Source organism: Sinohyriopsis cumingii, chromosome 3 (assembly GCF_028554795.1).
Source record: "Sinohyriopsis cumingii isolate HCF-2022 chromosome 3, ASM2855479v2, whole genome shotgun sequence".
NCBI lineage: Eukaryota > Metazoa > Mollusca > Bivalvia > Unionida > Unionidae > Sinohyriopsis > Sinohyriopsis cumingii.
Genome location: NC_142963.1, coordinates 60,615,220 through 60,629,555, shown reverse-complemented (window position 1 = coordinate 60,629,555; position 14,336 = coordinate 60,615,220). Strand labels below are relative to the sequence as shown.

The window sequence follows — 14,336 nt, the reverse complement described above, 5'->3', positions numbered from 1 at the left end:
CTCACACAGGGCTGAGCTGGGTTACCATCTTAGTGGGTAAGTATCAGGTAACTCAGGGCTGAACTAGACTCCCCTCTTAGTGAGTAAGTTTCAACTTTTGGCTGAAGTAGGCTCCCATCTTAGTAAGTACCAGCTCACTCAGGGCTGGACTGGGCTCCCATCTTAGTGAGCAAGTATCAACTCACTCAAAGCTGAACTGGGCTCCCATCTTACTGAGTAAGTATCAACTCACTCAAGGCTGAACTGGGTTCCCATCTTAGTAAGTATCAACTCACTCAGCTGGAATGGGCTCCCATTTTAGTGAGTATTAACTCACTCAGAAATGGGCAATGTTTTACCATCGTTTTGGCAGTGTTTTACCTTATTATTTTGTCCAGAACTTGTTTTCATACACAGTTCAAGGAGACCTGGAGTCTACTTCCAAGCAGTAGTCTGTGTTTATGAGTAATCACAGAAGTTTGTGTCACTGTTATTTACCAAAAAATGTACATGTACTAATGGTACCTGTACTACCTTTAGGTAACTGTAAGTATCAGCATAGGTCCCTGATGAGGTAGTTAAACAGAGACAAAGTTTGCTGCAGCTGGTTGTGAAAATATGCATCTTATTATCTTAAAATGTATTTATATTTTCCTAGCATGAAATATTCAATGTGATCATGAACTTACCATTGACTACAATAATTTGAAATCTGCATTTTTCTTGTTACAATTCACAACATTGATTTTTATTCTTATGACAGCCTTTTTTAGCAGGCAACCATGTGAGAGTGCCTCAGTCTGAAATTGGGCCTTGCATGGTGGTTGAAATAAATGCACCATAGTAAATGCACAATGATGTCAAAAGATTTCAGTAGATCCATTTTCATGTTGAAATTTTGGTTTATTTCCAAAACTAAAGGATTCAGAAAACTGCTCTTAATTGTGTGTAACATAGTCTGGTGTCTTGGTGATTTACTACTATCATGCATATAAAAGTGTAACATAGCCAGTTGCCTTAGTGATTTACTAATATCAGGCATATAAAAGTGTAACATAGCAAGTTGCCTTAGTGATTTACTACTATCAGGCATATAAAAGTGTAACATAGCCAGTTGCCTTAGTGATTTACTACTATCAGGCATATAAAAGTGTAACATAGCCAGTTGCCTTAGTGATTTACTGCTATCAGGCATATAAAAGTGTAACATAGCCAGTTGCCTTAGTGATTTACTACAATCACGCATATAAAAGTGTAACATAGCCAGTTGCCTTAGTGATTTACTACTATCACACATATAAAAGTGTAACATAGCCAGTTGCCTTAGTGATTTACTTCTATCACGCATATAAAAGTGTAACATAGCCAGTTGCTTTAGTGATTTACTACTATCACGCATATAAAAGTGTAACATAGTCAGGTGTCTTAGTGATTTACTACTATCAGGTATATAAAAGTGTAACATAGCCAGTTGCCTTAGTGATTTACTACTATCACGCATATAAAAGTGTAACATAGCCAGTTGCCTTAGTGATTTACTACTATCAGGCATATAAAAGTGTAACATAGCCAGTTGCCTTAGTGATTTACTACTATCACGCATATAAAAGTGTAACATAGCCAGTTGCCTTAGTGATTTACTACTATCAGGCATATAAAAGTGTAACATAGCCAGTTGCCTTAGTGATTTACTACTACCAGGCATATAAAAGTGTAACATAGCCAGTTGCCTTAGTGATTTACTAATATCAGGCATATAAAAGTGTAACATAGCCAGTTGCCTTAGTGATTTACTACTATCAGGCATATAAAAGTGTAACATAGCCAGCTGCCTTAGTGATTTACTAATATCAGGCATATAAAAGTGTAACATAGCCAGTTGCCTTAGTGATTTACTACTATCACGCATATAAAAGTGTAACATAGCAAGTTGCCTTAGTGATTTACTACTATCAGGCATATAAAAGTGTAACATAGCCAGTTGCCTTAGTGATTTACTACTATCAGGCATATAAAAGTGTAACATAGCCAGTTGCCTTAGTGATTTACTACTATCAGGCATATAAAAGTGTAACATAGCAAGTTGCCTTAGTGATTTACTAATATCAGGCATATAAAAGTGTAACATAGCCAGTTGCCTTAGTGATTTACTACTATCACACATATAAAAGTGTAACATAGCCAGTTGCCTTAGTGATTTACTACTATCACGCATATATAAGTGTAACATAGTCAGGTGTCTAGTGATTTACCAATACCAGGCATATAAAAGTGTAACTTAGGTGTCTTAGTGATTTACTAGTACCAGGCATATAAAAGTGTAACATAGTCAGGTGTATTAGTGATTTATAATGCCAGGCATATAAAAGTGTAACATAGTCAGGTGTCTAGTGATTTACAATGCCAGGCATATAAAAGTGTAACATATGTGTCTTAGTGATTTACAATGCCAGGCATATAAAAGTGTAACATAGGTGTCTTAGTGATTTACTAGTACCAGGCATATAAAAGCACAAATTTGACCTGAGGTCCCCTTCGGGCCTATTACTTAATTTTAGCCTAGAAGCCCTCCTTCCTTTTTCCAAATTTTTGCCAAAAAAATCTAAGGTGGCTAACATGATTTTATATCACGTATCGAGGGTTATAGAAATAATTAAGATGTCTTTATTGTCTGTGAGTTAAAAGTATCTGGTTTTGACACTTCATTGCTTCTGATATGACAACAATACCATATACTACTGTATTTATTCCAATAGACACACATTCTCCAATACAACAGTAATACCATATACTACTGTATTTATTCCAACAGACACACATTCTCCAATAAAAACTCCACATTTACAGTTTTCATGGTCTCAGTATTGTTATCTCATACATATGAAATGTTCTCAGTATCTCTATGCTGTCTTTAACACATTTGCAATGTTTTCATTTTTTTAGTTGACTTTATATGAGTTACATTTGTAATTGCATAGTGGTAAAAAGTTCAGATTGGCTTTGCCACATTTTGCACTTAGAACAGTCTCCTTTGCAGGAGCATTTGATTAGCTCTGTCCTCTGGCATTGTTATCCAAACTGGCACTCTTATTTGTGACACCTTGGCCCAGATAAATTCCAGAGAGAAAGTACCATCTGTGTGCTGGCTGTCCATATTCCAGCTTGGAACACTGCCTGTCTTGTTTGTTTAAGTAGAGCATTATTTCTGACGTTATACCCATGGATACACACCTGTCTGGTATGTTGAAGTAGAACATAATGTCTGGCATTATATCCATGGATACACTGCCTGTCCTGTATGTTGAAGTAGCATAATGTCTGATATCAGATATGGGTCTATAACACAGATTATCTGACATCAGATATGGGTCTATAACAGATTATCTGACATCAGATATGGGTCTGTAACAGATTATCTGACATCAGACATGGGTCTATAACACAAATTATCTGACATTAGATATGGGTCTGTAACACAAATTATGTGATATCAGATATGGGTCTATAACACAGATTATCAGATATAAGATAGGGGTCTATAACACAGATTATCTGACATCAGATATGGGTCTATAACACAAATTACATTATGGTTGTTTTGGGTTTATAACAGATTATCTGATGGCTGATCTGGGTCTGTCACACATATTATGTGACTGCATATCAAGGTCTGTAACACAGATTATGTGACATCAGAACTCAGCTTACTGTTTGAAGTTAGACACATGCTGTGCAGTAAATATAGTACTATAATTAGTTATTATAATTAATTCTCTTCAGATCCAAATTAAAGATGGAGGACCTGAGAGAAGCCAATTTGGCTATGCGAGAGGCCCAGTGGGCAAGTGATAGGGATGCTACCAACTGTAAGCAGTGTGAGAGACCTTTCTCAGTAGCAAGAAGGAAAGTAAGTAGATGTACAGTCTTGTATAACTGTGTTCTACATTTCACTCAATGTAAACTTACTCTTCAGTGCCCTTTTTTGCAGTTGAGGGTCTTGATTTGAGTTGAAGGCCTTGTTTTGAATGGAAGGTCTTGTTGTGCATTTGAAGGCCTTGTTCTGAATTGAAGGTATTGTTTTGCAGTTGAAGGCCTTGTTTTGTAGCCTCAACCATGCATATGCTGTTAACATATACACTAAAGTTATTGTTAATATAATTCAAGTAATAATATAGATAAAGAAGTTATTGAGTAGGTTACAATTTTACATTGATAAAATAATTGCTGTTAGCATTCCATTAGTAAGCATATTTACATTTATGTTAACCTTTTATATTTTTCAGAAATAATTAAAATCATCATCATGAATCAGTGTTTCTGTTATTTCTTTTGCAGCATCATTGCCGAAACTGTGGGGACATTTTCTGCAATGAGTGTTCAGATAACAAAATGCCACATCCCTCTTCATCAAAGCCAGTTCGTGTGTGTGACATCTGCCATTCGGTATTACTGCAGCGGTACTCTGCGAGTGCAAACTGACCAAATTCTCATTCTGGACGATAGATGTGACATGGTTTGCTTTTGCTAAAAATATGGATGATTTGCAGAGGTGTATATCTGTGTTATTTCTGTTAAAGCTAGCTGATCAATCTTCTAGCAGACAACAAGTCAAATAATTTTTTTTTAGTTCACATACAAATGTGGAAAAACATTGGCAAATGAATTTCACTACTATTTTGTGTGGGAACTAGTAAGAATTCTTGTGTTGGAATACGCAATTTACATTACAAAATATGGCAACAATTAAAAAATAAATGGCTATTTCTCAAACAACTCAGCATCATTGTGATATATTTATACAGCGATGTGGGAGGTTGATCTTTAAAATGATGGGCATTTAATAAATAATTTACAATGTATGGAGTGCGTAGATCAATAAAGGAAATGAGCAGTTATTATAATTTGAATGAAATTTCTGTAAGGGTATGGTCATGAAGAGAAGGGAGATAACCTGATGCACAGTAATAGTGTCGTACTCTTTCATTAACTTGAAATTCTATATTTGAACAGAAGCCTAGAGAATGAAGAATGATATATTATAGAACTGAAGTTATGCATTTTTATAAAAAGCATAAAAATATTTCTTTTCGGCACATCTGTTTTCATTTTTCATTGTTAACTATCTGTGAAAAAATTATCAGTAAGCATTGTTGTACATGTGAGCTTCCCACGTGAAGGGCAGCAGTGATATTTCACTGCAGTAAAAGAATATACTCCCCATACAAGAAGTTTTAAACAAGATATCATGTGAGAAGTTTTCCATAAATAAGTGATCATGTGAGAAGTTTTCCAGAAAGAAGAGATCATGTGAGAAGTTTACCATAAATAAGTGATCATGTCAGAAGTTTTCCAGAAACAAGTGATCATATAGGAAGTTTTCATGTCTTTATGAATAACAGTAAAACGAGGTGCAGAAATGAGAAATATAATGTGTGAACCATGTTTCTAGAAACTTTGGAAAATCTATGTTAGAAACTTAGGTGGGTATATAATTCCATTTTGACCAATATATTTGCATATGACAGATACAGTTTATATTGAATACAAAAAGTACCTTAAAATATCTTTAATGAGATGTTTTTATTGTATACACTGAAAACTGGCTTAGTAGTCTGCTGTATACAAAGAATGCCTGTAATATATCAACCTTGTCTCTTAAGTTAACTGATCAGTTTCACTTCTGTATGAATGTTATCTGTCCCAGAAAGGCACAATTTTTTGGTCCATAAGCTATTTCTTATAAACTGGTTTCATTGGATTTATATTGATCTGAAAGTCTGATTTTTGTATGATTCAGTAAGATGTATGACAGGAGAACATTTATGTGGTATACTTATTTAATGTAAAATATTTCTTGTTTATATGTGGACTAAGTTTTAAAGAAAATGAGCATCTTTTCACTTCAGTAACTTCATCAAATTAATTATGGACAGTAATTGCTAATAAATTACTGACCACATGATGGTAGTTTTAGCTATATCCATATTTATCCCTATTATTCTGTCATGAACTGTGATGCAGATTCTCTTACAATTAAATAAAGAATTACAAAATGTGGACCCTTTATGAGGTGTCTGTTTAAAGGGGTAAAATCTAAGCAAAGAATGACAGTGGAGAAAATCAAACACTGGCTGGATATGAGAGGTACTTGATAAAGAAGATGACTGTTTTAGGAGAATTTACTTGAAATGTTGGTGGTTCTTTTTTACTTCTGTTCTTGCTAGTTGTAAAACTGTCCTATGAGATCACATTGCAGGTGCTTTGATGTTTCATCCATTATGATATTGCTTAATTGTATTTTGTACCATTTGTATCATTTGCCATTGATACAGCACTGGCATCCTCATTCACTGGAAATGGAAATAATCTGTATAGATGTTATTTCTTGTCAGTGAAACAAGAGAAGTACAGATGTAGATGATACAAGAGATTATAAATGTTTGCATACAAATCTGTTTAATAATTGACTCTTGTCTAAAGACCAAGGAACTATTTGCCTAGCGCTTAATTTTTTGTAATTAATGAATTGCAGTCACTGCACATTGGGTAAAAGATGATTAATATGATGTCACAAGGGATGATTTTGTTCTCAACAAGAAATGTGATGAATCAGATAACATTTCAAAGGAACAATCCTTTTATCTATACAAATAATTGACTCATAACACCCCTTTTATCAGTACAGATAGGTGAATCATATCATTTCCTTTCATAGATTTATGCATTCTTCGCATATTTTACACCTCTCCCTCAATAACTTGTGCACAATGGGGTCCCTAAACATGGACCACACTTTAAACAAGGGCACAAATAACCGAGGGACCTCTATAAAAAAAAGTGATCGATCCCCCGCTGGACGTCTAGCATACTACGGGGTTGGGGGGGGGGGGGGGTAAATGTACTGTATAATGGCTGGTAACTCTTTTTATGATTGTGTTAAGAATATTTGTCAATAAAGCACTTTTTCTACTGAAGTTGTTTGTTATTTTTTATAAATTACATTTATTTTCAAGATGCCTAACATCTGAAAGATCCTTAACCTTATTCAAACAACATTCACATGTGCGCAAAAACATTTGTGTATTACATTATTGCATTTTGTTGTTGATTATTCTGTTTTCCTGCTTCATAAATGGCTATGAGGTAAAAAGCAGGGAATCTCCAAAATAAGGACCAGACTAACTGTGGATACATCACCAAGCAAGATTCCTTTTTCCACAAACTAGCAACAAGTTCAACAAATAGGGTTAATATTTTTTCTATTTTCTAGTTTAAAAAATAGTGTCCAGGCCTGACTCCATGTTATAAGAGGGTTTGCAAGTTATCAAGGCACGAGTTATTTAGGGAGTGGTGTATATACCTTCACAGATTTTAAGCATTAATGACCTTAAAATTTCAATCCACGTCCACCTCTTGTAATGTTAATAATGGAATCATCTGCTGCAGTCATAATCCAGATGTCTTACATAGTTTGTATGCAGATATGTATATTTTCTTTGTTATTGTTGAATATGCTCATCAGATATTTCATTCCACTGCATGTTCCATTTTTTATGCTGTAGACACTTCTGCTGTTGTAAATTATATTGTAACATATTTTGTCACATGGTTGAAATGAACATCATTGTGAAAATATATGTACCTGTATATACATGTCTGTCTACACATATATGTACCTGTGTATATATGTTTGCCTACATATATGCTCAGCATCAGAATAAACATTTATGTTGAAGCATAATTATCCGTCACATTATTCCAGCAACCAAATTTGTTTTTGCTGCACCATTTGGTTTTTTTTTAATACAAAATTTAACATTTCTTTTTTATTTGTACTTATAGGTTACTGCTTTTGTACAGAAAAATATGAACACATTTTTTGGGGATTAATACTGCACAACCGTTATGAGGATTTATTGGAAAAAACGTAATAGTCTTTTTATTATGTACTCATTTTCTTATTCTACCTAAGGCTTAATTATAACAAATTCACTACAAGAAACAAAGTAATTGAATTTATGCTGTATCCATAAATAAATATGCAGCAATACACAGTAACAATAATATTGCACACATAGCACTGCCCAGCAATCTATGAACTTTATCACACTTTCGACAGTAGTTTCAAAAAGAATTGTCTTTTTGGTCTTCTTAAAATTGAAATTTAGAGTCATTTTATAAATGAATGCACATTGCAACAACTTTTCCATTTGCTCTGGAATGGATGGATTTTGTTTTTATGTTGATCCAATTCAATTCTGCTTTTCTGATTATGATGGACAGGATTATTGGATCAATTCAGTGCAATAAAGAGAATGTGATTTTAGTTGGAAATATACTCAAAATTCCAGTAGTTTCAGGGTGTATCAGCTTTTGCAGGACATGTCATTTGGATTTGCAGAACTAAGAAAGTAAATTTTGAGGAAATTCAAGATACATAAATGTAAGCATATTTCTTTTTCTTATTACCAGCTTTATGTTTATGTCCTGTCACTTTCACTTTGCTGTTGGAAGGACCTATGATCTGTATCATACAGTGTGTCTTCTATAGCTTGCGTACACATTGTATCAAAATAGTTACAGGGAAATTTGCAAAGCAGCTGTTGTGTGACAGTCCATTTTAGCCAGCAGAAATAATACTTTTTATTCATCTTAGCTTTTTGGCTCAGAGGCAGTTAGTTTCCTCCCAAACCTTCAGTTGCATTTATTTCTTGATTCCAGTATTTTAATAGACCTTGGCCTCAATATGCTTTTCTATGCTATATTTGTATAGACACTAGACAGCACTGGTCATAGTCTGAACCATTCTCTTTGTGAAAAGATATGAATATTTCTCCTAAATAACTGTTTCAATGATCAGAAAGGTATTTTCGATTTACTGTATCTGTCATGTTTCTTGTTGACATTGTAAATATCATGTTCATTTCTGTGCTTGCTTGAAAGTTTTGTTTCTGACTCATTGAACTCATTCACATTGTTAACTGTATCATCTATACTTTCAAATGGACAAAACAGCTTATTTAGTTCATTCACAAACAAATCTAATCAACCAGAACCTAAAGTGTCTACTATATTAGTGTACACGGTTTATTTACAAAGTAGTTCTAATACGATATTATTTTTAGGTACACGTGCATGCAATATCAAGGTGTTCATTATTGTCAAATACTGCTCGATTTTGATAATGTAAAGTTAACAAAGACAAAAATGAGCCTACAATAAAATATTTTATTCTATTACTTATTTCATAAACATTATTGGTGGCATTCTTTTTCTGTGTCTATTATGTCATAGAAACACTGTGTTAATCTAAACAATTCTTTTTTTTAGACACATCTCCCCCATTATAATGTAATAATGTGATTCTTGATGGAATGAGGTATCAGCACAAAACCATGACCAAATCATACAAAGCATAACAAGATTGGCTGAAAGAAAATAATGTGAAGCTTTTATACCTTTATTTCCTTTTCAAAAGTATATTATTTAACAAAACTTTATCTTTCCTACTAAACCATAGTACTGTATATAACACTGTTATCAGTATATAACACAATTGCATTATAATGAGGGAGAGCAGTGATACCCTGTAGCACATTATGCACCATAAAATTAATGCAATGGGGTGAAATTCAGAAGTTTTAATTTGTTTTCCATCCAGTTGATAAATTTGTGGCAATACAAAAAGGTATCTATTCTTCATTAACTATATTTTGCTGTAGAAGGTAACACTCTTCATTCTAGAAAAATAACAATATTCAAGCTTTTAGATGGAGATAAAAGTAAATCGTGAAAAGTTATCAAATATTAAATAATATATTGAAGAAAGCTCTTTAATGAAATAATTTTCCACATTTTATTTGTCAGTTTACAACATTTCTGTTTGATATCATGCTGATAGGGGCAATAACTCCTACACACAAAACTTGCAACTATTTGGAAATGTCTTTTCTTAAGGCTTCTACATACAAAACTTGCAACTATTTCGAAATGTCTGTACCAAAGGCTTCTACACAAAAATCATGCGTCTATTTGGAAATGTCTGTACTTAAGTGTCTTCTAGACAGATGTGCTGTAAGATCAAGGTTTATCTTGTTTTGTTCTACTGATTACTCCTAACAAACTCTGTAGACTCAGATCTGACAGACCAGGTGCATTATGTTTTGGCAAATCAGGATCTGTGCAGATTGCTGTTGGACTTCATTTATAACTGGGTATATATGGTGTGTGTTTGATTTGGATTTTTAATGTAGCTTTAACACTTTTTCAGTCATATCACTACGATGTCTGCAGTGTGACCGTTTATAGTGATGTCTAGCACTGGGGCATCATGCCACAGACATGTAGCATGATGTCCCACCCAGTCACATTATCCTGACACCAGGCCAACCAGTCCTAACACTAACCTTTTAATGCTGAGCGCCAAGCGAGGCAGTTGTTAGTACCATTTTTTAAGTCTTTTATATGACTCAGCTGGGGATCTAACCCATGACCTCCTGCATCGGATGCAGATGTTCTAACCACTAGACTACAGGAGCGGTCAGTATATGTGGTAATTCCACAATAAAGAGAATACATTTATGATTGATTATTCAGTATATATAATGTGCTGAAACTGTTTAGTTTATATTATGATATATATTCCAATGTGCCTCATGTTTCATGCTGACTGTCGCAATGGTGTAATGCTACAATAAAGCAATACAACCAATATTATAGTAATTCTTTTTTATACCCCACTACAAATACAGCATATTGATTTGTTCCAGTCCATCTGCATGTTTCGATCTGTATATAAATCTGTCCCAATATATGCATACATCTAGTTTTATGTCTATGTAAATCTGTCCAGCTTTATGTGTGTGTGTGTATGTGTGTGTGTGTGTATATATATATATATATATATATATATATATATATATATATAGATCTGTCTGTATCTGCAGCTGTATAACCATCCTGGGATAGTTCATTAGGACCATATAGGCACATAAAATTTGGTGGTCATCTATGCAAACTTTGATTGCCTGACTAAATTTTGGGCCTTTTTTTTAATTCAGTCTTTTGCTTTTGTTGGCCTTTTTGATGAATGCTCTGTTATGATTGGTGTTTTATTATTGTTTTTTTAGAAGAAACTTTATATGGACATGCCTGTAAACATGTGTGTTGATCTAATTAGATTTTTATGTATCATTCCCACAGGGGTTGGCAGGGTCGTTGAATCAGTTCTTTGTACATCTCACCAATGTAAGCATGGTGAGACAAAGGTTGCGGGGCAGATGGGGAAAGGTGGGTATATGTCATTGCGTGGATGCAGGTACAACGTCAAGCTCTTTCAAACATGTATTTCTGTTTTATTTATTTATTTATTTATTCTGGACCTTTTTTATCTACAGCAGAGTTGGATTGGATGGTATTATGGATTCATAAACTTCCAAGACTACCAAAACCTGATTAGGCTTGTTGACCTGGAGCCAACTTTCATGATCAAGTTTATTAGTATAGTAATAGAGCATGTGTTTATAATATGTAAATATGTTCATTTTTTAAATAGAAAGCCATGTTCAGGATTTCATGCACCAGTACAAATCAAGATATAAAAAAATATATCCATGACAGAGGAGTTTCACAAGTGTTCAGAATCTGAATGAGGTTGGTGGTTTTTTGGCTCAATGGCATTTTGCAGCACATGATAGGTTATACATGGGAGGAGTATATATGGTAGAGAAAGAACCCAGAAAAACCATTGACCCATGGGAAGCCAATGGTAAACTTCATTACATAACCAAGTTGACCAAGCTCGATACTCGAACACACCTGAACAGAGGTGAGATGTCAGTGATCTGTAAAGGTGAGTGCCAAAGGCCGCTCAACCACCCTGGGGCCCTGAAAACTAATGAACCTCACCATCTATGTACAGACGTTTACAAGGGGAAGCACAGATACGATTGATACTTTATGTTTCAGCTGTCAGCCAAATTTATGAATTAACTTAAACTTGACCCTGCAATCAGGCTGTGTTTGAATCTATTCATTTCTTCTTTGTGTGTAATATACGTATCTTTTTCTTTTATATTTACTGAAAGAAACAGAAAATTATAGTATTTCAGTCAAAGTGTATACTAGTGCTAATGAATTCTGTAAAGCGCAAATTAAGTTACAGTTTTAATCCTAATCCAGATTCCAATCTGATTATTAAACATCAAATGGTATTTGAAATTATCACAGCATTTATAACTTATGATGGGAATTCACACTTGGTTTTTTTATACAAATAATTTAATTATGATAACTCTTAAGATTTTAGCAATTTAATTATGATGACCCTCGGATTTAACATTTTAAAATCTCTCTTAAAGGCCTTGTGTGGAATTTTGTGTAAATGCTCCATATTTTAACACAAGTAATAAGTTCCCACTGCTACCATAATCAGCTGCATTTATGGTGTGTTTCTAATTTTGCATGTACGCTTGTAGCCATGGACGCCCGCACATTCGGGCGGGGATGGAGGCGGTATGGCTACATCCATAAATTCTTACTAGCTGACCATTATATGTTTGCCCTCCACCCTCAAAAATAATTCTGCAGGCGCTCCTGCTTGTAGCTATTGGTTGTCCTCAATGTTGGCTTGTGTTGCTTACACGTGGTGTTGGATGGCTTTTCCTCCTTCTGAATGATGCATTTAATAGTTATATGCTGTGTAATAACACAATATTTACCGGGGCCACCCGCAGAATTATTTTCGGGCAGGGGTCAAACATGTAGAAGTCATTTATTACGTTTTACGGATGTAGGCCAAAACATGCTAAAGGTGAAATCGGCGCCCCCACCCCCGCCCTTGTGTATGTTTTGTGTATTTAAAATCTGTCTTCATGTAAATGGTATCTAAAGGATGTAGTCGCCAGCCATTGTTTTAACATGTGTATTTACAACCGCATGTAAATGTAGTGTACTTATTCGTGTAAAGTGACTTCTCTGCGTTCAGTTTTTAAACCGGAACTATAGATTGGTGGGAGGGAAGCATCTTAAGCGTGTATTGCTCTGCCATTATGCATGTTTATAGTAATGCTGCTTTTGGGTGAAGAGGGTAGAATCTTTCCATGTAAAATAATTTCCCTGCATTGATTATTAGAATATTTATTATAAAGGGAGGTATGCAGTTTTAGCAGAGAAGCATAATTTTAAATTCAAGAAAAAAGAAATTTTTTTTAAATTTTAACTGTCTGACCGTTGATGTAAGTTATGTTGTTTTATATAGTCGGTAAAACAGCTCTGACTAACTTGTTATGTAATGCAGTTCCGACTCCAAAATAAAATTTGTATATGGCTATGTCAAAACATTACGATACGGAAAATGTAAACGATGTGTACAAACTGAACTGATCTTTTCAGTTAAAAATAAGAAAAATGAAAAGGGAGAGATGTCAACTAACAAACAACATGGAGAAAAAATGCAGGGAAATAAAAATAAAAAAGCAGATCTTATAGTAACGATGTTATAAGACATCCAGTAACTGTATAATCCGTTCTAAAATTAAAGCCATATGACCGTCTTCAAACAATATCGATGCTTAAAAAGAGATCGACATTCAATAATTTGACGCTCTTAAGCTCGGAACTTTTGATTTATTTTTTTTTCTGATTTTTTTTTTGTTGGTGGGTGGCGGTTGTTTTTGTGTATGAATATTCATACCTTCTTTTCGGAATTTACACCTGAATAACATTTTTCATTTAAAAATCTGAAGTTTGGAAACGAAGACTTTAAATCTTTAAATGACACGAATGGCGACATATTATGCAGTTGGATAGTAATCAATGTGTAAACTTAAAAAATTATATAAAATTGCATACTATGGTTTATAAATAATCCAGTTTGCCTCATGCTGAAGAGGGGTCTGTACAATGTCAGCATGTTCAGTACTACTCGATACATGTTAAGCATTTTTATAAGCTTGTGGGGTAACTTTTCTGTCCATCCGTACTATATGGTGGTCATAACAAATGGCTATAGTAAGAGTAATCCTTGTATTGTCAAGATAAATAACTTAATTAAATTAATTAAATTAAAAATTAAATCCTCCAACACAGCTCTTGACTGACAGGTAGTTCTAGAAAAGTTTAAGTGAAAAATACAAAAAATTTCATTTTTTTCCGGGTTTCACCATTTGTACATTAGTTTCAAGTATTGGAGAATATACCATTTGTAACTTAGATTCAATGAATAATATAGAACAATATAGTGAATAAAAGAAAAGGATGACTTCATTTGTGCATGTGTACGTGGTGTGTTGTATACAAAGTAGCGGATGGATGAAACGAGGAGACCTTACATTAAAATAGAATAACACGGATAATAA

General features: G+C 34.0%; 1 protein-coding gene across 1 annotated transcript in view; it reads left to right on the top strand.

The window, feature by feature from the left end:
- Window positions 1-10,690, top strand: part of LOC149802948 (RUN and FYVE domain-containing protein 2-like) — a 132,657-nt gene extending 121,967 nt beyond the window's left edge. The window contains exons 15-16 of the mRNA XM_089952462.1: window positions 3,760-3,886; window positions 4,315-10,690. Of these exons, the coding sequence (XP_089808588.1) occupies window positions 3,760-3,886; window positions 4,315-4,458 (271 nt within the window). The 3' untranslated portion in view covers window positions 4,459-10,690. The remainder of the gene's footprint in view (window positions 1-3,759; window positions 3,887-4,314) is intronic.
- Window positions 10,691-14,336: the final 3,646 nt, after the last annotated feature.